We start from the raw sequence: 25,887 nt of genomic DNA on the forward strand, positions 1-25,887 counted from the left end.
TGGTTTTCCACAAAAGTTTGGCACAAAATCAATGACAATTCTATTTTTTGCAAAATTCCCAGGACATTCGTACATAATTCATGATGTCATGGCATTAACGGAATGCATGCACAAACAACACTCTCCTCATCTCCTCAATGGCATAGTGTTGTTGTATTGTAATCAAGATGGCATAAGTGGAGATACAAAGTGGTTTGGATCGAATTTTAAACTGTAGGTTCAGCTCCAATTAGCCTTTCTGTGCATAAGTAGACTTGAAACTCAAATATTTATCAATTTGAATGGCTTCTAAAATGTGTACTCTAGAAATGATGTGCTAAATGTGCAGCCAAACATTTAAATACCAAGATGAGATGTTGCAAAATAAAAGAGAAATTAAAATGTATTGAATATTATATTATTTACAAGCATATTAGTGTATCCTATTGACAAAATATTTCCCCTTCTTAACACTACAGAGCACTATTAAGAGTATTTAAGTAGTCTCTTTACCTAAACGACTAAGCAAATTAGCACCTGGACTCGTAGTTCCAATCAAACCTAGTGCATACAATGCTGTCACGCGTACAGAGTACACGCTGCAGTATTCTGCTACATGCACAACATCGTTCAAGAGACCTTCCTCGGAGAGCACAGAGACCCCTGCAGCAGATGTTGCTATGTGACCTAATGCCCAGATGGCAGCCTTCAAATGGAGGATCTCTTCTTCTGTATTGCACTGCTGAATGCGGATCACCTGGAGTTGGAAGACACAACTGACAATTACTGCACTGTTGTTGTCATAATGATGTAAAGTTTAAAACATATTTTCTTCTTGGAATATGCTGAAAACATTCAATACATATTTTTTGGTAAATAAAAAACAAATTTCGGTAGAAAAACAGAGTTCAAAAATGGTAAATAAAATAAAATTCTGGTGTTATAGCACTGAAAAATTGGACCAAATGAAATTACATTTTGGTTTCAAAATTGTGAATATATCCTAATCCTAAATTTTATTTAAAAACTGCACTTATTACACAAAATAAACATATCCCTCCTAATAGCACATTTATGTAGTTACCAGAGTATTAAGTTTATTCCTGTATCAAGGGGTCCATTTTTGCTTCTCAAATATTTACTGCAGAATTTATCTATTTTCCATGAATTGCATAACTCACAGGATAATTCAAAATTAAGAAAGTGTCACATGGTAAATAAACTCCAAATTTCATGTTTAAGAGTCTATTTTGCATTTTGCAGTTCATTTCGCATCATTCGTGACAAAACTGGGTAGGAAAATGCACCTCACACCTTTCAGAAACATGAAAAATTAACATTACAATGTGTTGTTTCACATTTCTTATTTACATCAAAAACGAAATGTGCATGCCTTTAGATATGCACTGTTCTTACTATTTCTTAATTTAGTTGTTCTTCTCTGTGTCGCTTTGGGTCATCACAGCGAGGGCAATTAATTATTCCTCGTAGTTTCCTGTTGTTACAAGTAAACACATTTTTTGATGTAATGTTTCGAGAGAACACACACTCCCGAAATGTAACATTGAAAGTGTTTAAATGCTTGTAACAAGAATAAACTATAATTCTGCAATGCAAGTAATACATATGTACAAGGGAAAAAAATACAATGAATACGAATTAGATGAAAATGAAGGGACAGTCACAAGGAGACATCCATCCCCAGGCACAAGCTCAAAATCAGAGCCTTTGATGGTAAGATTGGGAGTTGATCAACGAATGTGCTCACCCATCAAGGCATCTGAACTGTTCTTTGCGATTGCTCTGATTTAAACAATATGAAGCAGCCATATCAAATTCATTTCTTATCAAGCAAAATCTCCTTTGGGCCACACCTTAAACATCTTTAGTGGAACCTCGATTTTATATTTTTCTGCTTAATACGTTCAGCCAGCCAGGTCCTATCAAAAGGCCATGTTAAATAATAGGACATTTATCTTTATCTTAAGTGAACCAAACCATATTTGTGCAATGAATTGAAATATTTTTAATTCCTGGAAAGTTAAAATTCCAGTCCAGATATTATATAGGAGAACTCCATTAACAATAAAAAGAATGTGCATTCATCATACCTGAAAGAGCTGCTCTAATTTCCCCTCTTTCATCAACAATTCAAAGCCTCGTTGGTGCTGCACCAGCTGCCCATACAGGTGAGGAGGCACATACACATCCTTCACGACGTGCCTGGAACTGCTGCTTCGTTGTCTGTAGCTGCCATCCACGCCACGCTGGTACTGGGTCAAGGCATCATGAGCATCTCCTTCTACTATACGAACGTACCTACAGACAAAGTTATATGAAATTTAATACTTGGCAGAAGTTTTCTCATTAACAATTTAAAATAACCAACATGTGCCCACAACAATTCACGTAAACTAGGACTAATCATACCAGTTTGCTTGTCATTTCATATTGCTAATAATTTCTACAGTAAATATCTTAATGCCACATATTCACCAAACATATTCCTGCATTGAATATAATGTGTTTAATTTGTTTGTCTTATTTCAATTATTCCCAGAAAAAGAATTTTGATGTTTGAATTTTAGGGCTGAGGGAATACCACTGTCATTCAATTCCCACCAAAACTGATACCAATGTTTGAAAATTGCAACAATTACAGAAGTTTTTCAAAATATTGGTTAATATTTTGCAAGTACTCCACTCCATCAATTTACTAAGAGTTTTGCTTTAAAGTATTCAAGAATTACATCACAATATTAAAATGTGTGTTATATAATCACCAAATCCAGTTTTTACACAGAACTGGTGAAAAATAGAAATATAATTTCCAGGATAAAAAACTAGACGAAAGTGCCTTGCAGCATTTTTGCAGATCCTGTGAAAGACGAAAACACCGTAAAAGTATCAGCCAGTATTGGTATATATATTGACATCAGTATCAATTCAGCCCTGTTCAAAACTATGCGATTAACTTTAAAACTATGATTCACATACAGTGTAAAAAGCAAATACACATACACAAATGCAAAAAAGAAACAAAAAATGCAAAAAAGAAACAAGAAATGCAAACATACACATAAATAAAATAAGACCGTAAAGTTCTGAAAAGCTGTGTATTTATTACCTTGAGGAACACTATCATAAAGGAATAGCTAAATTTCACACTATTCTCCTTTTATTCCCCCACAGATATATGTACATAAAAGGATTTTACATTTGACCCATGTATTAACATCCCAAGATACACTCACTTGAAATTAAAAGTCTTCCGCCATCTTTCCAGTTCTATGGAAACAAAATTCTGGTCTTGTAAAAAATTAAAGCCAGACGGCAGAGAAAGGAACCGAATTAACAACAGGAGTCCTTGGTCTCCAAGGTGCAACAAGGATGGGCGAAGAGCTACCATTGCCTCCAGATAGACCTGAAAAATGTAACGAAAATTCTTAACATTAAATCTAATACATGTAAATTTGAGCCAGTATTTGACATAGATTCTTGTAACACATCAGAAGTAATACATGTGAAGAGAATCATTCTACCAACAATGTTCATGCAATTTAATTTATCAATAAAATCAAGGGAATCAAAAGAATTTAACCTCTAAACAAAACTTGGAATCAGTATTTGATATTTTTTTAAGTATTGTTTCACAAGAACAACCATAAAATCCAATTTTGTATCATGTTTCACGATACATCATGTTACCTCCTTCAAATATTTATTTCAAAAGCAAAAATTTAGAACTCTGAATGTCAGTGACAATGGTTCTACGTATATTAGCATTCAATGTTAATACGACATTAGCCATTGTCTAGTTATGTTAGAAAAAGTATAGTTTAAAAAAGCACTAGACAATACATACCAGAAACGTAGAAACCATAGTTTACTAGCCGACCTCACACATTGTAAACAAAAGAGTGAGTTATGTAATGCACACACATGTACACAGAAGAAAGAGTACAACCTTCTCAAAATCTAAAAAGAGATTCATATTCAAAAACAATACCTTGTAGTCACAGGCTTCATTGAGAATGTCAATCGCTGCTAACGAAACAGCTTTACTCTTGTCGTAAAGCTGCGTTACCAGAAGTTCCATTCCCCAGTGCTGGAAGTTGGGAAACTTCACCCGGATGAGCACTCGCAGAAACTGAGTGGCGTACAGCCGCGAAGACTCCGAAGGAGCTGTCAGGGCCTTGGTGAGGATACTTCTGCGTGGAAGGAAGGCACAGATAATAACAATTTTCGACATACTCTCACAAATACTACACATAATAAACATGGCTCGAAATGGGAATTGTCACTTTCGTTAACATGGTGTTGTTTCTCTTTTCTTTTTGTTTCTGGTTACTACAGTGACGAAATTAACTACTATTACTCAAATGACGCACTGCATTACAATTAATAAAAGTTGATATTTAATACTTATATAAACATAAGATAACATCAAGTACATTGGACATGAGTCTTCAGGAATATTGCTTCCTTTCTAAAATCTAAACAGACTGAAATTGTGAATGGATGTCAGCTCGCTCAGACATAAATTTACATATCCTCTATACTTGGTCTTAATAATACTTATTAAAAAATTAATTTGTGCAGGTGAAAGATATTTCCATATTGTTATTTTGCATAGTTCTTCAGAATGTCAACAATGTGTGTCTTCAGCTTAGTATCAGAAATATAAGAAGGATACCGCAAGAAAAAATTTATTAGGTTATCAGGAACTGTGTGTGATGGAAGTGTGAAAGAACAAAGAATGACCATAAAAAGAGAACCCAAAGATCTTGTGAATGAGGTGGATACCACTTGTAACGACCCTGTGTGGTCGCCACATTTAACGACCCTGCCTGGTCACCATATTATATTTTGTTAACAAGGTTTGGTTAAAGAATGCATGCTAAAGGTCCCTCAAACTTGTGCTTTAAAACGTTAATAATTATCTTTTACATAGTTAAACACATTGTTAGTAATGCACAGTTCTGCGTGACTTAATTGTATTGTCTAAATGCACACAGTTTTAGTTTATGTTAACACGTGCATCTAGTGATTTTTCCACTAGCGTTTTCTCAATGTCAAACCATGATAATTTTCAGTACGGAGTTTGCAATATGTAATCAAAAAGTGAGTTGGCAATGCATACTCTTAGTTAGTATTTTCACCGCCCATGGGCCACCCCGAGTATAAAGCCAGCGCAGAGAGGCCCAGAGCTCAGTTGGCTCCCTGATATCAACTGGGAAACATCCAGGGTAAACCGGCCTCCCAGCCAGAAGCCTAGCAGCCATTCCAGAAGGAAGGAGGGAGAAGAAAGAAGAAGAAGAAGAAGAGCCTAGCAGCATCTTACCTACCTTTTCCAATCGCCTTGGCTGATAGGTACTCAGGTTCTACCTGCTCGGCTTGACTGGGAGTACCAGGACCTTTCTTTCTTGCATAGGAGACACCGGTTGGCTTGCCAATTCCCAGCTAACGCCGGGGATGTTGCGGCATCCTTTGGTCCTACCACCCAAGCGTTCTACTCCTCGGGGGTACCGATTGGCTACGGCCAGTTCCTGGCTGTGGTTGGGGGTAACGCATGCCTTCTACTTTTCTTACAGGGGAGCCTGTGACATCGGCAGTGATCAACGTCCTAAATAAAATTAGGTCCCCGTACTCCCCCTGGTGCCTCACTGCGAGGAATAAATTGGATGTTCCCTGCCCCCCTTATCTCTTCGAGATCAAAGGTGGTACAGATAAATGCACGTAGGGGTTACAGGTAAAGACACGTGTGCTAACAGACATTCTTTTATTGAGATTATAATAAACCAATATACAAAGGCTGTTGCAGAGAAGGTGAGACTAATTCCTGTATAGGAAAACAGTGACCTCCATTGGCTAGCAAATGTGCTAGGGTGAAAATTTGGTTCATTAGCTGCCGATTGAGACCAAAATGAGCGCAACAGGTAAAAAAGTCATGACTGCGTAGCAGTTAAAAGACAAGCATGTACATGAACCCCTTCAAGAATCATTAAAATGAATCAAAAAAATTACAAACCACAAAATTTTTATTCAGAATCAACCATATCAAGTAGACGTACATCTTTTTCAAAATAGGCACCATTGACAGCTAAGCAAGCGTCCACATGCTCCTGACACTTTGTGAATGTCTTTGAAAATTCGTCGTCAGGTAGAGAACTGAAGAAAACTTGCGCTGCGGTGATCACTTCTTTGTTTGTCATGAAATGACGACCACGTAAAGCAGGCTTTGAAAGTGGAAATAGCCAAAAGTCACAGGGTGCAAGGTCCAGGCTGTATGCTGGAAAATCTATATTTTTCTCTTTATTGCGTAATCCTGAAAGGCCCCCGTGGTATGCGGGCGTGCATTATGAAGGAGTTCTTCAAATGCGGCCTCTTTTTTGCTATGTGCTGGCGCAGAGTCTCAATGACTCCTTGGTAATACTGTGACTCTACTCAGTCTGTCTTGATCGGCATATGTCTGTTGAAACATTGCACATGTTTCCACAGCACTTTTCCCTAAACGCCAATAACATTTTATGGCATGTCGCTATTCATCTTGAATACTCATCGCGAAAAGCAATATTATACACAAAAACCTGGAGGGGTAAACGAAACACGTTCCACACAAATCAACACAGCTGCTCACTAACGTGGTTTCGCAACATGTGACAACTTGCTAAGGAAACAGAATGAGTCATCCTACATGACGCGACTAGTGCCGAAACCATATGCAGTGTTGCCAAGCCAGGAAAAAATCTGTCTCACCTTCTCTGCGACACCCTTTGTATATAACTGGTGTAACCTTTCATTATCCCAGTAAGCCCTGAGATATTTGAGTCTATGTTCAACGACTGGTAAGAATTTAGCACTTATGAGTAGACTTTTGCCGTCCTCCTCATTCAAGTGTTTAGAGTGTGGTAATTGCGTATAGGAGGTACGGACATTGCACACTATCAGAACAATCAAATCCACAAGACATTTAATGATAAACAAAAAAAAAGTAAAACGAGAACCACAAAGCCCAAAATAGATGAAGGTGACAGACACCATTATACTCTGTTGAGCCCCTTTGTGTCATCTCTACATAGAGGGGAAGCTTATGTGAATGCTATAATATATGCTATTAGTTCACATTGAAAATGGAAATGTAGCGAAATATCTAAAAAAAAATAACAGAACAGAACAGCCCGTGCCATTTCTGATGAGACGGATTGGAAAGTTTCCAGATATTCCTCTCCGGTCCATTTCAAGCCCTTATAATAACACTAAGGCACTTCTTGTGACAAGGAAGTTGCTTTCTCTATGTTTCTGGGGATAGGATAAATTAATGATTATTCTATTGGTACATGTTGGTACATCAGAACAATTTCTGAAGATTTTACCGATCTAATATTTTTGTACATAACTTGTAACTTAGTGTAAAATTCTGCAATTTTGTTACTATTTTATGAATATAAAACTAAAAAGTATGCCATATTTCTGTACAATACATGCCTGAATACAGTTTCTTTTTTTAAGTAAAACCCATTGAAGTCACCTGGTGACATGCATTAATTAAAGAGATGATTAACCATTTCAACATTTAAACTATAGCAATGTACTATGATATCTGAGACTACAAGGCCAGAGTGCAAAGAATTATATCTGAAATACCTTTTGGCATACACCCAAAATGGAACAATTGGAGTGAAATGATATTGACTCACAAGATTCACTGTAAACTGGATTTTGTAATTGAATGGCACCACCTTTAATATTCTATATCTTTCATTTTCTTTACTTCACATAAGTTTTGGCTAAACTACTCAAATCTAAATCATCATCACCATCCCTTGCCGTTTCCTGCCTCTGGCTAGGTAGTAATAGAAGTCAAGCCTCTCCATTTTTCCTTGGTCTTCCACCACTTCTCTCTTTCCACGGTGTTCCAATCTTGTCCTCTTGTCCAAACACTATCTGCTCTTTCCACTGACATCTTGGTCTTCCCCTCGGCCTTATTCCCACTCTTTGTGCATTGTATACATCATGTCACTACAATATACTGTTAAAAAAAAGTAAAATGGAAAAAAAAACTCTTACCTGCATGTGCCATCTACTCTGTAATCAAGGCTAGACACAATCAACTTCATGTAACAGTCGTGATTTGTGTTAACAACAATGTCCAGCAACCTGTAAAATAAAAATAAGAGGTTGAAAAATAACTAGAAATATCAGAAGCCAATATTTGTGTGGCATTAACCTAAAGTAAAAAACAAGTAAAAAAGCAACAACACTGCAAGTGTTTAAAGCATGTGAAAGAGAAAGCATAACTGCTAATTTATTTCAAAACAGTGCTCTGGGTGTCTGATGAGAAAATTCTTACTTCTTCATATTTTTCAAGCATCAACTTGCAGAGTCTTTAAATGCAGTTTTCTTGCTTTTTTTTCTGAACATTACAAAAAAAATCAATGATATTTGATGAAACTCCTCTAAATTCTACATTTAACACATACAAAATACAACTGACACTTCACGAGCAAATTCAAAAGTTATTCACTAAATTATTTGAAAACTCATTCATCAAAAAACTGAATACGCTGAATAGATTGCGGATCAAAACTATTAACAGAATATAAGATTCTAATCAACCTTTAATCTTTGTGAGGCTATTTTGTCATTTTTTTATTTCAGGTTGCAAATTTATTCACACTGAAGTTGCCAAAGGTGTTCCTGTGGTCGTCAACTTTCATGAAAAGAGGGAGGCTTTTTGACTCAATGACATATGGTTTGTCAACATCATAACTAATGTTAATTTCTCAAAATACATAAAGAGTTCCTGAACTGTTTATTTTCTCACCGTTGAAGCAAGAATGAACAATTTGAATGCTTTCAAATTATTTGGAAGCACCATTTACGTACCTCTGAAACACTCCAGCTTTTTCTAAAGCCAAGATTCCCCTGCTGTGATGGCTCAGTCTCCCAACAAAGAGAAAATAATACTGACAAAGAGAACTGCTCATTCTGTGAGGGCTGAACAAGCAGTCGTGAACATTCCTTGAATATGTTTTATCAAGGTTTTCTGATATGTCTGACAGCAACTCCTCCAGAGCTTTCCCTCCTTCAATCTGTAAGAAAAACATTCCATATTTTTTAAGGGTCTGAAGTTTAAAAATGCAAAATCCTAGAAAGAATTCTTACATTTTGTTGAATTATGATTAGGCCTGGTGATTTCAGAAATAGAGAAGTGCATTTTCCTGCCACTTTTTTGTTACAAAATGATGCAATATTATGTACTAAATGTATTAGAGTGGTAGCTCAGTTGGTAGAGCAACAACACAGAAGACCCAGGTTCAAATCCTGGGGCAAGTTATCTGGACCAGGAAATTTCCCAGTCATTTCCCAACCAGCCTTGGGTAAACCTTAGGCAACCCTGGGGGATAAAGGCAGCCGGGCATGATGCTGATCACATCATCCCAACTATGGCCGAGATCAAGAATATGTGGAGCTCTATACCTCCGCATCATTCCATATGCCTTCATGGCATGCGTGAACACACACAGGAGAACCTTACCCTTTTATTCTGAAATTTGTAATTTGCAGTTTATTAACCAACACCATTTGCCTACGTCTGGAATATCCTGAGAGTTATGAAAAATCAGAGAATGATTCATTCTGCAGCTAAATGTGGAATGAAAAATAATTTTAAAAAAAGCATGAAAACTATAATTCATCGAATATACATACATATATGAAAGAAAATGGAAATATGAATAAATCAATTTGAGATTTTATTCACCATAATAACTAGGGACTTTGAATTTTTGCAATACAAAAAAGCAAAATGTGAAAAACCGATGTAACTTTTAGGACCTTAAACTACCAACCACCCCAGTGATGAAATATGCATGCATTTATTTGTGAGGTAATGCAAAATGTGTTGTTTTTTTTAAAGAGAAGAACTAAAATATTACCTAATTAGAAAAAAATGCAAAAACACAGCAATGAAGGTTGAGTGTTTGCTTAACTGATTTGCAACAGAATACAGGGTTCCCACACGAACACTAAATGTGTTTTCCCTGAGTTTTCCAGAATTCTCAATTTTTTCCAGAGCACTTAACACACAGTACATTACTATTTTAAATTGATTATGCAATGGCTCCCTCCATTTCCTCTCATACCCATAATATCCTCACCTTTCTTATTATTATTATTGGTGATGATTTTGCCAATGTAAGCAAATTGTAAATCAATTTTCCGTGAATTGCATAACACTCAGGATAATTCAGACCTCGGAAGGTGTCGCATCGGTGAATAAAACCTAAATTTCGTGTTTAAGAGTTTATTTCACTTTTTGCAGTTCATTTCGCATTAGTTCGTGACAAAACATGGGCACAAAATGCATCTCACACCTTTCAAAAACATGAAAAATTAACACTACAATGTGTTTTTTCAAATTTCGTTTTTTTGTCAAAAACGAAATATGCATGCCCCTAACAATTACACATTGTAAACTGAATTCTGACTCACCTCATCAGCCTCAACCAAGAAGTCGAGGAGATCACACCCAATGACTGGATAAAGCTGAGCCTTCTCCTTCCCAACTTCAACGTGGCTGAACATGTTGCTGCTGGGTTTGAAGAAGTAAACAAGCCGTCGGATGAAAGTACGGGAATTTGAGTCCTCCAGTTTCTTAAATGAGTCACTGCGATTCTGTAGGTTGAAGAATTTGGAAGAAATTGTATTAATATGAGAACAACAAGCAAATCAAGTGATCTAAATATTTATTTGGTAATTAAAGGATTTATACAAATACATTTACTGCACAGAAGTATTATTAGTTGTTATTGAATTAACAGGGTGTCTACTAAAATAACAAATCCAAATTCTTGACTTTTTCGTTTCTCTTAACCTTTATTTTTTTTATCTCTACTTAGGCAAGTTGGAAATTAAAAATTAAGAAAAAAATATTTATTTAATGAAAAACCCCTACAACAAGGCCAGTTAAGATGCAAACAGAAGTTGTCTTTAACAAGAGAATTAAGACTTGCTTCATCCACTTTACCTTAGCACAATTCATTAGCCATAGCAGCAGAAAAGTGAAGTAAAAGAAACTAAATCAGGCAGTCAGTCATTGTGATAGCAAAAAATTCTTGACCACAAGTATAATTTCTTGGTTTTCATGACTTTCTTGGTAGACACCCTGATTAACAAAGAGATGAAGAGAATATGCACATAAATTAAAAAACCTCCAGCATACAGACTCAACATGTTTGCTTACAGATGAGAGATTGTGTGCTTAAATGCACAGTTACACAGTGTTCACTTTGGATTCTCCAATCAACTACAAAACTGTAAATTGTTAATATGGCATTGGGAGGAGGAGGCAGATGGGGATGGTTGATTACATAATATGCACTGTAAAGCAATGTTCAAATACAATATTTCACTATTACACTTATAATATTACTTACTTTCAATATGCCACCGATTAAGTTCCAATCCCAACCAAGAGGATCTCTGTTAGTCAGCACCAAAGAATCTTTCATAGCATGGTGGAGCATGTCATCACCTTCTTTTGTAATTAACTGAAAAAAGAAGGCATAAAAATTATCATCTCAGTACCATTGCCACGGTTTTCTCTTAATTGTGCATATCCATTTACTTGATGTTCCTTTAGTTTTTGATATAAAAAGTAAAGTGTTCCCCTGTGCATAGCACCACGCCATGAAGGCGTATAGGGGGTGTGGGGGTAACGCCCCACACTTTCTTGATCCGGTCGTGAGTGGGGGTGATGTGATCAGCATCACGCCCCTGACCGCCTTTACCCCCCAGGGTTTCCCCCAGGTACCCATGTTATTCGACGCTGGGTAGGCGCCGGGGCCGCTTCCACCGTTAGAAAAGTTCCCGGATATAGAGAGATATATTTAAAAAAGACAAAATAAAATGGTGGAAATGTGCAGAATATTTATAAGCTAAAGTTAGGATTCATGGGTAACAATAAAGACTGTTTACATTATACCTACATCACAAGCCTGTAACTGCAATTACAATTGGGAAGGGAACAAAACTGCACTGAATTTTAATGCAACTGCAAGAAACTTTATGAAGGGAGTCAACAGGTGAGATTTTTTTTCAATTTCCTCATGCCACATTAAGGACTATACAGGGCCTTTTACGGTCAAGGCATCCATGGAGCAGCAGGTAGAGGGATCATGTTTGCTGGCATATAGAACCACAACTGTACGCAGACCTTGGCACTGTACACGTCAGTGCTTCAGTATTCAGATAACTGGTGTACAGTTTGCAGGTGTTTGTGAAGTGTTAAGGTGTTAATAAGTGTTTTAGATTGTTTTGTTTTAGTTTATGTATTACTGGTGCTTTTCTGCACTCTAATAATACCACGCTCTCCGTGCAATTTGAAACAAAGCATTTTTATGTACGACTCTTACGTCATTACGAATTCTTGTAAGGAAGTTTTGCAGCAGAATTCCCAGACGTTCCTGTTTCACACAGAGACAGTTGTGAACAAATTTAGATATTCAGGGTCTGTAAGGTAAAAGCGGTGTGTGCTTAATGAGGAGAAACTAGACAACAATGGAGTACGATCAAAAATCCCTCCAGTGTCTTGCACAAGAAACAGACTTTTTCATGATATCTGCATGGCGAGCTACCAAGTTTTTAAATCTGAAGCCATACATTAGAAGAATTAAAACAAAATATCAGGAGACAAATTTAAGCAAATTCAAAAGAGGAACTGATGACATGTGTTAGTGAAAATTTCCTATAAATATGCTGTAAATGTGTGGATACAGGACATCAAGTGAAAATTTCCTATAAATATGCTATAAATGTGTGGATATAGGACATCATTTCCAACACCTCTTGTAACAAGGTACGTGCAACTGTCAATGTAATTGTACAAGATTATTTCATTACATAGCTAGTGGTTCCAGTTATGTGGATGTTGCATCCAGTTGGCCGGCAGATGCAATCATACTTCCCACCATGCTAGCCATCACTCCACGGACACCTCGACCATAAAAGGCACTGTAGAAATGAAACTCCTTTTTCTTTTTAATGTAGAGAACTTTTTTTGATATGGACTGCCTATAATTTTTAAGGTTTTTTGATTTGAGTTGGTGTTTTAAGTCCACTTTATGCACAGTAAGGCTAATCGGGACTGGACCTACAGTGTAAAGTCCAAACCACTACGTGCCTCCACTGAGTATCAAATCCAGGAACCCTTGATTAAAAGGCGACGCACTACCACTGTGCCATCGGGGAGGCCCTCATATTAACCTGTTCACTATTCCAATGTGCGCTGATGCAAGAAGATTATACAACAATTATTACACACTACGTGTGATGAGTGATTAGCATAGTTAACAATTTACCCAACACCTTTACTGTCTTCAAATGTTACGTCTTGTTGGCACAAGGCAATACAGAAAACACTGAAGGTAAATAAATTATGGATGGATCGATATGAAATTTTGGCTGATAGCGATAAAATTCCGATATAAAATTTACTGATACTGATATTCTACTGATCGGATATAAAATTCCACGTAGTCCTTGAAGAGCCTGAATGGTTCATTAAGCTCATTTATAAATGCATGTTTTGAGGTGACTGCAGTGCAAAAGAAGTTGCATATTTAGACATTTACTTCTTAAGATAGCAGGGCATGAAGATTATCCATAAAAATTACAACAAAAATGACAGAATTTTGCATTAAATTACAAGATATTTATAGATATATTGAATCGGTAAAAAAAAATCAGTAATTTTACTGATAAACAGATATGCCTATATCAGCCAATACTGACGGAGTACCAATTAATCCATCCCATTCCAAGAATAAATCAAATATCTGCAATAATTCTCTGACTTCTTTAAAATGAACAAATTAACAAGCAAATCAAAGAAAATAATTGTCTTGATTGCATATCGTATTATATACATATTTCCCAAAATAATCAAAACCTTTTTGTATGAAATGTGCTTACCTTGAAAAGCTTGGATTTGCTTATCCTCTTCCCGATGAACTTCTCTCCCTTCCACGTGCCTGCAAACTGCAAGATCTGGTCAAGAAAGAGAGAGCTTGGCACGGGGCCCCTTTTGTTCAGTGCGTGGAGGCGGGACAGAATAGAAACGGCTGTCAACGCTCGGTGCTGGCAGTTCTGGTCTGGGCTGGCTACATACTCCAATAAATTAGGGAGACTAGGTGTAACGTTGCAGCAATCGGGAGGTAGCAGGGTGTGAACCAAGTGAAGAAGTTCCCCTACAACAACAATGTTGCTTTCTAACTATGATTTTACTAAAAAAATATTTTTTTTAATGTTGTTCCTTATTATTTTTTTAAGAAAAATGTTTACAATGTTAATAGCATTTACTATATATAGAAATCTGAGCCAGTGTTCAGCTCATGACCTAACTATCAAAGATCCTGAGTTCATTCCTGGTCATGGTTGTTCCTTTTTGTCTCTCATCATTCATCCTTGTTATTCCAATTAGCAAAATTAGCAGAAAAATGATACAAAGAGATACAGAAATTTGTTAAGAGCTTAAAATCATGCACCAACAACTTAATATAAGAGATCACTTTGGTGTGAAAATTACAACACACACAATTCACATACAGAAATGACTGAAGGTAAGAGTTTATGCCTTAACTGTACTTCTCACAATAGATACTGCAATAATGAAAAGAATCTACGGGATTTTCTTTGTTATATGTTGTACAAACAATATTACACTTTTTATACTAATCAATTTATGAACACAAACCTAAGAACATCATTTACTACTAACTAGTGTTGTGAAAAAAGGGAAATTTACTGATTGTGATGTTACATGTACTCATCAATGTCATATTAATGAGAAGGAAAGCATTTTAAGAAAACAGCTCAAAACTACATTTGTTACTCTTCCCACGAGAACAGTACAAAGCAGATAGCATTAACATGAAGCATTGAAGGTAAGAACCTGAATATTGTAATTCGTTTAAATATAAAAATTTCACTGACACTAACAGTAGGGGGGCAGGTGCTAAAGATGTGGGCATGTGCTCCATTTCCAAATAAATATAGTCCTCCATGTTAAATTTGTAAGCTAATGACTTCTTATAGGTACACCAACTTTTTAATAACCTGTGACATATATGTAAACAATCATGAATCTTTATTTTCATTCTTTTATTCATATGAAGTGGAGTACATGTTCAAAAAAGGCAAGAAGTGTTCTATTTTATTCATACTAGCCAAGAAGATAAGGACCAAGTACAAAATTTTATTGTGAACAGTAGGAATATCTCAATAACAGTGTAGAAATTACTACTATTAATGTGAACCTGTCAACCAACCAAGTTTCAAATTTCAACACTTTTGCATGACAACCTATGTAGTACAAAAATGACAAAGAAAATACTTACCCAACAATATAGTTCCTCTTACTGATATGAAAGTATCACTTGTTACTATAACTTCTACGATAGCTTCAAGTAAACCACAGGTCACAAAAATGTAAACCAAAACAGCCAAGTGGATCTCAATCAGATTTGGTCTGGATAGAAAGAAATTACTTCTATGTAGAACAATATACATACAGAGTAACATAAGTATTATTTATGAAATGGAACACTCAATTACTTATAATCTATAACATCAACAATTAATGTGCATCAAGATGACAAAAAAATATTTCATAATCAGACACTGGGATTTTCTTTATTATATGTTGTATAAATAATGTTACACTTTTTATGCTTATCAATCAATTTATGAATGCAAACATAAGAACAATCAACAAATCCTTTACTATTAACTATAGTGACGAGACAAAGCAGGAATTTTACTGATTCCAATGTACTCATCAGTAATGGCTTTATTATGGATATACTGATATGAAAAATTTTAAGTAAGTCTTGAAGCTTTCCTGGTGACGAATGATGAAAAGATTCTCTCGGGCTATTGACCAGGTGTGTTGTGGAAAAGATTCCTTTCTTGGAATAGCCCGAGAGAATCTTTTCATGAAATATTTTATTACATTCTTATTTCGTCCTGGTCTTCTCTAAATGATAGGGATAAGATATATTAATCTGTAAGCTATTGGTATCTGCAACTGTAGGGATACAGGAGAATTCATTTATTAGTAAAAATGTCTTATTTCATCAATCATAGAAATTCCAGAGCTTGTAATATAGTACATTATTGCCTTTAACTTGTAGTAAATATCAGTTACATACATTGAAAAAATATTGTGGGAGTACTGAACACTGCCTTTTTTCAAAAAAATGTTTATGAACACTGCCTTTTTCAAAAAATGTTTATGGAAGATATGTGATTTTATTGGTTTGAAGTTTAAGTTCAACAAGCAATATGCACCATTATAACTTTTACTGTTGTTTATATCATATGAACAAATAAATGAAAATATATACATAATTGGCTTAATATAACATTGATGGCAAGTTTTGCATGTATATCATTAAGACATAAATGAAGATAAAACCTCAATGACAATTCCCAGACATGCTCGGAAGCTTCTCTTTTTTTGTAATTAATTAGGCTGGTTTGATTAGAAATAAAAACTTTTGAAATATATGAACAATTAAGAGTACACTTCACTAACCTCACTGTAGCTGGATGTGGAAGAACAGACTTCCCTTCTGCTGCCACGAAACCTTCACTAAGCTTCCAAGCCTCCTGCGGATGGGAAGGATCAACGGCATCCAAAGCAACACTGCATTCGTCTGTCCACTCAGGCAAGGGAAGCATTAGTAATTCATACAGGAACTCAAGAATTGCTTTCTGAAACAAAGAAGAAAGAGTACTGTATCTACAATACCAATTAAATTGCAGTGCCAAGTGCATGATCTCAGCTTCAAATGTCTTAGGTTTGAGCTTTGGCCTAGGAGGGGTGTTAATTTGCAAGTGTCACCCTCATAAATTTCATCTAATCATTATTCATTATCATACTTGCAATTAGCCAGAAATAGACGAGCAAAACAGCTGGCTTAGGTAAAGCTATTTTATTATTATTATTATTATTATTTTTGGTGGCAATTGCTCGTAATTTATTTCACTTCCAGCCTCAGTTCTGAGTTCAGAGGTTTGCAATGCCAAATTTTGCAACTACCTTTATGGGGGGGGGGGGGGGGGGAGGCAATATACAGGCACTGAAAGTCTGAAATGTTTTCAAAAATATCTCAGGCAGGAAATAGTTTCAAAACATGTACAGCACCATAAGAAATTTAAAGTGAATGTATTGCAACTGTGTTACAAAGAATATAGAACGGCTCTCAAGACAATGTACACAACATGTAAAAGTTCTGGAACTTGCTGTGTACATTACAGAAGTAAAGTGCTTGTCAAACACTAAAGAGAGTACATTTTCCATGAATGAAACAATAATACATACATACAACAGCCCTGTATAATAAAACACAATGGTAGCATGGACTTTGCATGGGCAATCTGTTCATGTTTGTAACAATAATATCACCTTTACAGCAAATATAATGTCTTTTTCCAGCCATGTACTAATAATAATGTGTACATACTATTCACAACTTTTTAATTAGTGCACTCCAAGGGTGATATGTTTGTTGTTTAAGTCCACTTTATGCACAGATAACCTAATTGTGTCTGGACTTAAAAAAGAGTTTAAAATGAGTTCTGAATCACTATGTGAATGGCAAAAGGAAAATACTTAATGAATTACTTACTCGAACTTCCAGTTGCCGAAGGTACAAAACATCCACTAAAGACTTCAACCCTGAGTTTCCTGGTTTGCAGAAATGCAGAATTCCAGGCCACGATCGCAAAATGGCCAGCAGAGCCATTCGACTGCAATTAAACCTCTGCTCCCTGTCATCCCTGCAAAAGAACATGCTACTGAATGAGACATGCATTCAAAAATTCATTATTTCGTCAATACAATAAGCATACGAAGAATTGTTAGGAGCCATGGTGGTCCAGTTGACTCTCGGGTGGAAATTTCTCTGGTAATGCCCTTGCGTGAAATGGTATGGGGACTCATTTTGGGAGGGAGGTAACAAGCATCTGGAGTATGGTGCAAATCACATCACATCTACTACGGTTAAGATCGAGAATTCAATGCAAATGACTTTGAAAAAAAAGTTTCCCAGGACCTTGAGGGGCAATGCCTCAATACATGTCCTACATCCCAGCCAACTACAACTTATGCCTGAATCTTACTGCAGCTATACCCCACAGCCTCGTTAACAAACAAATCACCATGACTGCTTCCTACATCCGCTAGATAAACTTACTGCTAACCCTACAATAACCATCTTCCAGCACCAACCTCACACAAACTAAATACACCCCTCATTCATTTTTCCATATTCCACAAATATCCTGACACTACGGATGCTTTTTTTGGGACAAGCCCAATAATGGTTCCTCAAACCAAGAAATATCTTGGCCCCAAAACACAACTACTCCTTACATTCCATGCCCATAGAGGCAACCAATTATGGTGCAACACATGCCTGTTCTTTTATCATCTCACCCAACTCCCTCACATTATAATGAGCCTTAGTTGCAACCACTGATGCAAGGGTGCATGTGCCGACTGAATGAGTGTAGTGGCAAAACTGAGGTAAAACAGATTAATGAAACAGGTTCCATGAAAATTGTGTTTTGCTGAAACAACATTGACGTTTTACACATAGTAATGTCACCAGCAAAATGCATTAATAGGAGAGTTAAGAGTTGTATCACAAACCCAACAAGGTAGGCAGTAAGAAAGAAAACAATTCAATGCGTACAAACGAAATACTGATCTGAAAACATACAGCATTGTTTTGTGCATGTTCTCACCTACTTCCCCTACTGTATGGATTCATACCTCAACCTCAAAATGACTGAATACTGTATTATTCATGATTAGAGGCACATATTTTTGGTAAATAAAAAAGCAAAAACAGAGTCGATTTCGGGTTCAAAAGCGGCAAATAAAATAAAATTTCGGTGTTATAGCGGTGAATAATCACATCAAAAGTGCTACAGAAGATGACATTTTGGTTTTAAAATTGTGATTATAATCCTAAATTTGATTAAAAAACTGCATTTATTACACAAAATAAACTTATCCCTTCTAATAGCACATTTATGTAGTTACCAGAATATTAAGTTTATTCGTATCAAAGGGGTCCATTTTTGCTTCTCAAATATTTACAGCAGAATTAATTAATTTTTAGCAAATTGCATAATTCACAGGATACTTCAGACTTCAGGAAGTGTCACGTCGGTATAGAAACGGTAAATTTCGTGTTTAAGAGTATATTTTGCATTTTGCAGTTCATTTCGCATTATTTCGTGACAAAACAGGGTAGGAAAATGCACTTCACACCTTTCAGAAACATGAAAAATTAACATTACAGCATGTTATTTCATATTTCGTGTTTTCGTCAAAAACGAAATTTGCGTGCCTCTATTCATGATGGTTGTGGTAAAAGCAGTTCAAGTATTACATATGTCAAGTTTCGTGTTTCCACTTTGTGCGTTGAACAATTAATTTTGAAGGCTCGCTGCCCTCATTCGCTAAAGGTGCGGCGTTAGACAGAGATGGTAGTGCGTCACTTCTTTGTTTGTTCCTAGGTAGCGCTAGTTTCATTTATCTTAAATCTGGTGGTGCTGGTGTGTGGTTCTTGGCATGTGTCGTCTTCTGTGCTTTCTGCAGGCAGTTGTTTTAGTTTCTGTTGTCTGGTGGCATTGCAGGTGGTGATTGGGGGGTCCCCAATGCTGCACCCTTAGGGAATGAAGATAGTGAGCCTTCAAAATTAATAAGAAACTCGCCATGCGGAAACACAAAACAACATGTATGTAATAACTCAATGCTAGTTACACATTAGCTAACACCAACCACTAACATTTCCTGCATGGAAAAGAGCTTAAATATCAACCACACATTTGAACATATCTTCTAGACCCAACAGACACCATGCCCCCACTCCCTCAGACTGTAAAAGAACAGGTCATCTCAACGAATGGCTTCACTGAATGCTGATGTCAGCTTTCAATCTCCAATGATAATGGGACCCTGGAAAATCCACCAGCACCTTTTGGCTGGTGAATGTTCTCTGTTCCCTTTAATTTTGATGCTAAGCAAAAAAAAAAGGGAGTTATATAAAAAATAATAAAGAAATGAGGAACACTCACCAGACACTAGAAAATTGAATATCTTGTGACAATGGTTGTCAGGACGTGCATAAATTTGTGAAAATTTCAACCTTTCGAAGTGTCTGGTGAGTGATCCATTGAAACATAGTAGTCATTTATACTTACGTCTCTTTATCACCGGAACGTGCATTGTGCTTGTAATGGAAATCTGTAAACGGAGCTGCTAACATCTCAAGATCAATTGCTGCTTTATGCCTTGTGCTTGGATGATTCAACAAATACAATAATGTTCCACTTAATGCTTCTGAAATACGAGGAATCTGGCAGTCAAGTACATTATGCATAATAGCATTCACTCCTCCGCACGATATGAAAACACTAGGATTCAAAACACCTGTAATAAAAAAAAGATGTGGAAAAACACACTCTCTTAAAATTATATGGCGTTATTCATATGCAATAAAATGGGGGGAGAGCAGGGGCAAAAATATGCAATTCCAGATGCAAATAAAATCTGTGAAGTGTGTCCTATCCACAACAAACCACGAAAATTAATTGTGAAACCAATGAATGTAAATTCTATTATCAAGAATTTGTTATTTCTATTATTTGTATTATTCTTTATATATTTTATTACACAAAATAAATTATAATCATTACTCCAGCAAATGAGTTTCATATTTCTACTATATTATCTTACGACACGTGCAACAAACTCTGTGAGCCATGCACCTCAATAGTGCAGAGTTAATAATAATGTAACTAACAATAGCAAAAAACAGTCATACAAACACATACATGAATCCCATGTCAACAGACACCACTTCTTTTTATTTGACATCTAAAAATTAAGCTCCACCCTCCCCCTGTCGTTTCAAAAAATTGCCTTCACCAATGGCACTTACAAATTTCACTTAAAGCAGCCAAGGAAGCTCGAAGCATTCTGTCCTTTTCCTTAGCTCCGTCATTTGCAAGAGATACTAAAGAGCGAGCCATTCCCTCAGGGAAAAAACGAGCAGCTTTCAATAGTATTTTTCTGACTAGACGCATGGCCTGCATGCGCTCACTATCGTTTTCAAGGATAATATCTAAACTCCTGGAAGAAAGAAGAAGCAAACATCAATACATATGAGCAAATGGCATTTCATCTTTTCAAATACAAGCATCCATGATACACTGAAAAATGTGAATCCCAAGCACATTCAAAATTTATCTTAAAAAATCTAGGGTTTATAATGTGTGCATAAAAATCATGGTTTTTATTTAAAAAATGATTTTTTAAATTTAAATCGATCTTTCTAATTTATTTTTTTTAAAAATATGCTTAAAATTGCTTGTATGGTTTTGACACCATACACATAGACATGTTTTTTTATAGAAAGGCTTTTTCTGGTAAAGGACCCTCTAAAATATTTGAACAGTTTGATTAAAGCAAATTAAAAATTATGTGTAAATATATATTTTTTTGTTTCTGATACTGCACATATGAATGGAAATGTTTGAGTGTGTTAATGAAACTATAATAATTTCAGTAACTTTTCTTCCAGTGAAAATAAAACATTTTAGATGTACTATGTAATTGTAACTTAAAATATTTTTATTTTCTTTGCAGCTGAATTTTGACAATATTTTTAATGATAGTTTGCAAAATGTCAGCTGCCATGTTTATTTACAGTTTAATGATAATGACATTAAATACGGTTTAACATGATTAGTACTTTATATATATTTTCGCCTATAAAAATTTTTGAATTTTAAATCAAGAGAAATGTAAGTGTGTTACATATCCTTTCCATATGAGCTTCACCCCATCAGTACATACATTTTGTGTTCTCTCTTCCTTTCTTAGAGCTAATAAACACCATTCAATAATTACGAGATTAATCTGTAAATTATTTCTTTAAAGTGATTTAAATAAAAAATCATCTGATTGAAATAAATCCACCTTAGATCAACATGTTACAGAATTAATTATGAAGTTCTTCATGACCCAGTGAAAGATCCTTGTCTTTGATATTTATTGGTAGGGAGGGACCTTCAGCTTTCAGCACGAATGTGGTTACAAGCAGGGACCTGTAAGTAACGCAATTCATTGGTATATGTCACCGTTCTGCGTTATTTCTGTACCGGACCAAATGCCATGGACTGTTCAAAAGAAAATACCACAACCACTTGGTAAGGCGAACAGTAACGCTTCTGCTGTACCGTTCCGTTCGTACCCGATAGAGCTTCGGGGACGACAGCTTCGGGTACACAGAGTGGAACGTTATTATACCCGTACCAGAAAGCGTGGAACTTATTCCTTCTCTGAATGCCAGTTCCGTTACGGTACGTACCTCTCCTTAGAATCATACCGGTACAAAATCATGATGGGTATACCTGAAACTTTGGGATCGGGTACAATTGTAACAAAACTTATTTTCAACTAATGAAATGGGTATTGAATGGATCAGAAAATATATGAGTCACGTAACTCTTCATTTTAAAACTTTCATTGTCGAATTCTTGAACAATCAGCTATTATTTGAGGTTGTAGGCAATATATATATATATATATAGAAATATGGAATCCTGAGATTTGTTATTAATAAAAATAATGTTACTTTTATATAACCAATAGCCTACACGTAATTATAGGGTGCAAGGTGATGCCAACATACTGAAAAAGAATTCTTTTCAAGCAAGATATTGAAAGTTCGACATGATGATAGTTTATAGTAATTAGAATATTACCAATTAATACATCTGGAAAAAAGGGGAAGTTAATGTACGCCATACTGGCCATATTGAAAAATGTTACTTCTTAAGATAAAGAAGTAAAATTTGGTTTGGCGGTAGCTTATGCTTATTAGAGCATGGCAAATCAACATGATTGTGGAAAACCGGAAGCTGATTGACGCCATATTGAAAAATACTACTCTTTAAGATAGAGAAGTGAAATTCGATTTGATGGTAGCTTATGCCAATTAGAGCATTGCAAATCAACATGATTGTGGAAAAACGGAAGTTGATGGACGCCATATTGAAAATTGCTATTTCTTAAGATGGAGAAGTGAAATTGGGTTTCAAGGTAGCTTATGCTACAGCGCCTAGAATAACGTAGTGTGGAAAACGGCATGCTTCTGCGCTCTCTGGATGGTTCCACTCGAAAATGATCCACTAGAGGTGCTGGTGTTGACCCCGGTGCTTGGTGTTCGACTGCTTATAATGGAAGTAAATGGAGTTTTCGCTGCAACGTCTGATTCTTTTACAAGAAGCATTTCTATGAATGTGATAATTGCTATGATATTTGATACAGTGGTCGCCAAGATATTAACGAACATTCTAGACAGTCGACCAAGTCCTGTTATCGTCATACTTTCGTTAATAATACGGGAGAAAAAATACGTGTGGAATGCTCTTGGCAACTAAATTTTTGTGTATGAATTAGGTTCGTTATTATTATCATCATAATTTCTTTTAAAGATATACACACTGAAGCATTTGTATTTTTGATATTTACTGTCCCTTTTCTTCCGCTTTAAACTAATCGCGGCGATGATGAGAATGATGATTGCATGAAACGACAAGGGGAACCCCATAAAACTTTCTTAGTGCCATCGACATGATTGTAAGGCAACTTTCAAACCAATGGGACAAGCGACACGGGATGTTCACACTGTCATACTAGTGACACACACATCCAGACTGTAAAATAGCATTCATTGCACATGAGGATCCAAACAGCAAACGACACGTTCATATGGCGTATTCGCGTGCTACTTGTTACTTCGGTCGGAAAGCTCCTTAATGGAAGGGTGCTCAGACCGAAGCGACGCCCTACAGGGGGAGTTCCCAACTAAGTGACAAGCGACATGGTGCCTTCAGTCTATTACCAAGCGTTGCTTGCGAACAACAGATAGGCGACACGATAAACCGCACATTACAACTATAGATCTAGGCGACACGATAAGCCACACGTGTCGCTTTGTCGCTTCTGCATCGCTCAAACTGGGCCATTTCCTCAATAGCTTGCAACATGTTGCCATGGTTTGTTGTTCGCACATACGCGATGCAATGAGTGTCTTGCTTCAGTGAGATTGCGCACCAAAGCGACAAGCGGCACGCGACACTTATCGCTTGAGGACTTCACCAACCGAACACTGGCTTGTGCTTCCCGTCATGCCGCTACGATGTGAAATGTTGCTCTTGATTGGCTCGTTTCCAAGCAACATGTGTCACTCCGGTGTGAAAGTTGCCTTGGACCGAAGGACCCGTGTCGCTTTGGTGTGAAATCCTCGTATCGTTTGTCGCGTGTCGCTTTGGTGTAAAATCTCCTTGAGGAAACAGTGCAGTCAGAGCTTTTGCCACTACGGTTCGAAAGGCTGCATTGATTTCCGACTGCTCGCTTTCAAGCAACATTTGTGGTTTGTCGCCTCGGTATGAAATATCTCTCAGGATACTATTTATATTCTAATAACATAGAAAAATAAACTCTAATACACAGTCCAAGACCTGACGTCCGGAATCACATTGCGATGTTTCTTCTTGTGTTACGCATGCTATTTATTTATTAATTTTATTTTACTTTACTTTCCAAATTAATGCCATTTCGTGACTGCAAATCACTCCACAAATATAACTGTTTCCATCAATTCACTTACCGCCTTTCTAGAGAAACAAATCTACACAATATATTCCAAAAACTAACTAAGCCGCATTACTTTCATAACAAAATTAGCACCTGGGTCGATCGCACTGCCATCTACTTGTCATCGTCTCGGGGAACCAGTTTCTTGGGTCGTTTTCCACACTACGTTGTTCAAGGCGCTGTACTTATGCTAATTAGAGCATGGCAAATCAACATGATTGTGGAAAACCGGAAGCTGATAGATGCAATATTGAAAAATGTTACTTCTTAAGATAGAGAAGTGAAATTCGGTTTCAAGGTAGCTTATGCTTATTAGAGCATGGCAAATCAACATTTTTGTGGAAAACCGGAAGCTGATGGACGCCATATTGAAAAATACTACTTTTTTAGATAGAGAAGTGAAATTCGATTTGTAGGTAGCTTAGGCCAATTAGAGCATTGCAAATCAACATGATCGTGGAAAACCGGAAGTTGATGGACGCCTTATTGAAAAATGTTACATTTTAAGATAGAAATGTTAAATTCGGTATGATGGTAGCTTATGCTAATTAGAGCAAGGCAAATCAACACAATTGTGGAAAACCGGAAGTTGATGGACGCCATATTGATAAATGTCACTGCTTAAGATAGAGAAGTGAAATTCGGTTTCAAAGTAATTTTTGGTAATTAAAGGATGGCAAATCAACATGATTGTGGAAATCCGGAAGCTGATGGACGAATATTGAAAAATACTTGTTTCTAAGATAGACAAATGACATTCGGTTTGATGGTAGCTTGTGCTAATTTAAGCATGACAAATTTCTCATATGAGTAACTGTAAATATAATTCAAATACTGTTTAGCGCAATATGTGTAAGTCAATACTTTAAGAATAAAACTAACTTTCCAAACACTGGATTACAGTAACGTAAATAAGCTTCTCTATATGAGTAAGGGGGGGGGGGGGGGTACACACATCATAGTCAGCTTCTTCTCCCCAGAACACAGACGAATTAAACGTGGTAACGGACTTCTACACTAATAATTGTTTTCTAACGTACTCCTTACGTGTAATCTTACAATAAATAATAACACATCTCAATTCTAAATGTTCATATATCCTGTTGAATTTCGTAAGTTCTATATTTCAAGAACCCATAGTCAATCTTACGGACCCTTCC

At 36.3% G+C, this 25,887-nt stretch overlaps 1 protein-coding gene across 1 annotated transcript in view; it reads right to left on the bottom strand.

The window, feature by feature from the left end:
- The window catches only part of rictor (rapamycin-insensitive companion of Tor), a 53,921-nt gene that overhangs the window by 20,566 nt on the left and 7,468 nt on the right, over positions 1-25,887 (bottom strand). The window contains exons 3-16 of the mRNA XM_083117420.1: positions 21,003-21,193; positions 20,263-20,491; positions 17,676-17,826; positions 16,580-16,758; positions 15,381-15,511; positions 13,957-14,231; positions 11,421-11,534; positions 10,477-10,659; positions 8,869-9,074; positions 8,050-8,139; positions 3,989-4,190; positions 3,234-3,403; positions 2,091-2,298; positions 493-736 (exon numbers count right to left, since the gene is read on the bottom strand). Of these exons, the coding sequence (XP_082973546.1) occupies positions 493-736; positions 2,091-2,298; positions 3,234-3,403; positions 3,989-4,190; positions 8,050-8,139; positions 8,869-9,074; positions 10,477-10,659; positions 11,421-11,534; positions 13,957-14,231; positions 15,381-15,511; positions 16,580-16,758; positions 17,676-17,826; positions 20,263-20,491; positions 21,003-21,193 (2,573 nt within the window). The remainder of the gene's footprint in view (positions 1-492; positions 737-2,090; positions 2,299-3,233; positions 3,404-3,988; positions 4,191-8,049; positions 8,140-8,868; positions 9,075-10,476; positions 10,660-11,420; positions 11,535-13,956; positions 14,232-15,380; positions 15,512-16,579; positions 16,759-17,675; positions 17,827-20,262; positions 20,492-21,002; positions 21,194-25,887) is intronic.

The sequence above is a fragment of the Lepisma saccharinum genome, chromosome 1, assembly GCF_977018435.1.
Source record: "Lepisma saccharinum chromosome 1, izLepSacc3.1, whole genome shotgun sequence".
In the NCBI taxonomy this organism is placed as follows: Eukaryota; Metazoa; Arthropoda; class Insecta; order Zygentoma; family Lepismatidae; genus Lepisma; species Lepisma saccharinum.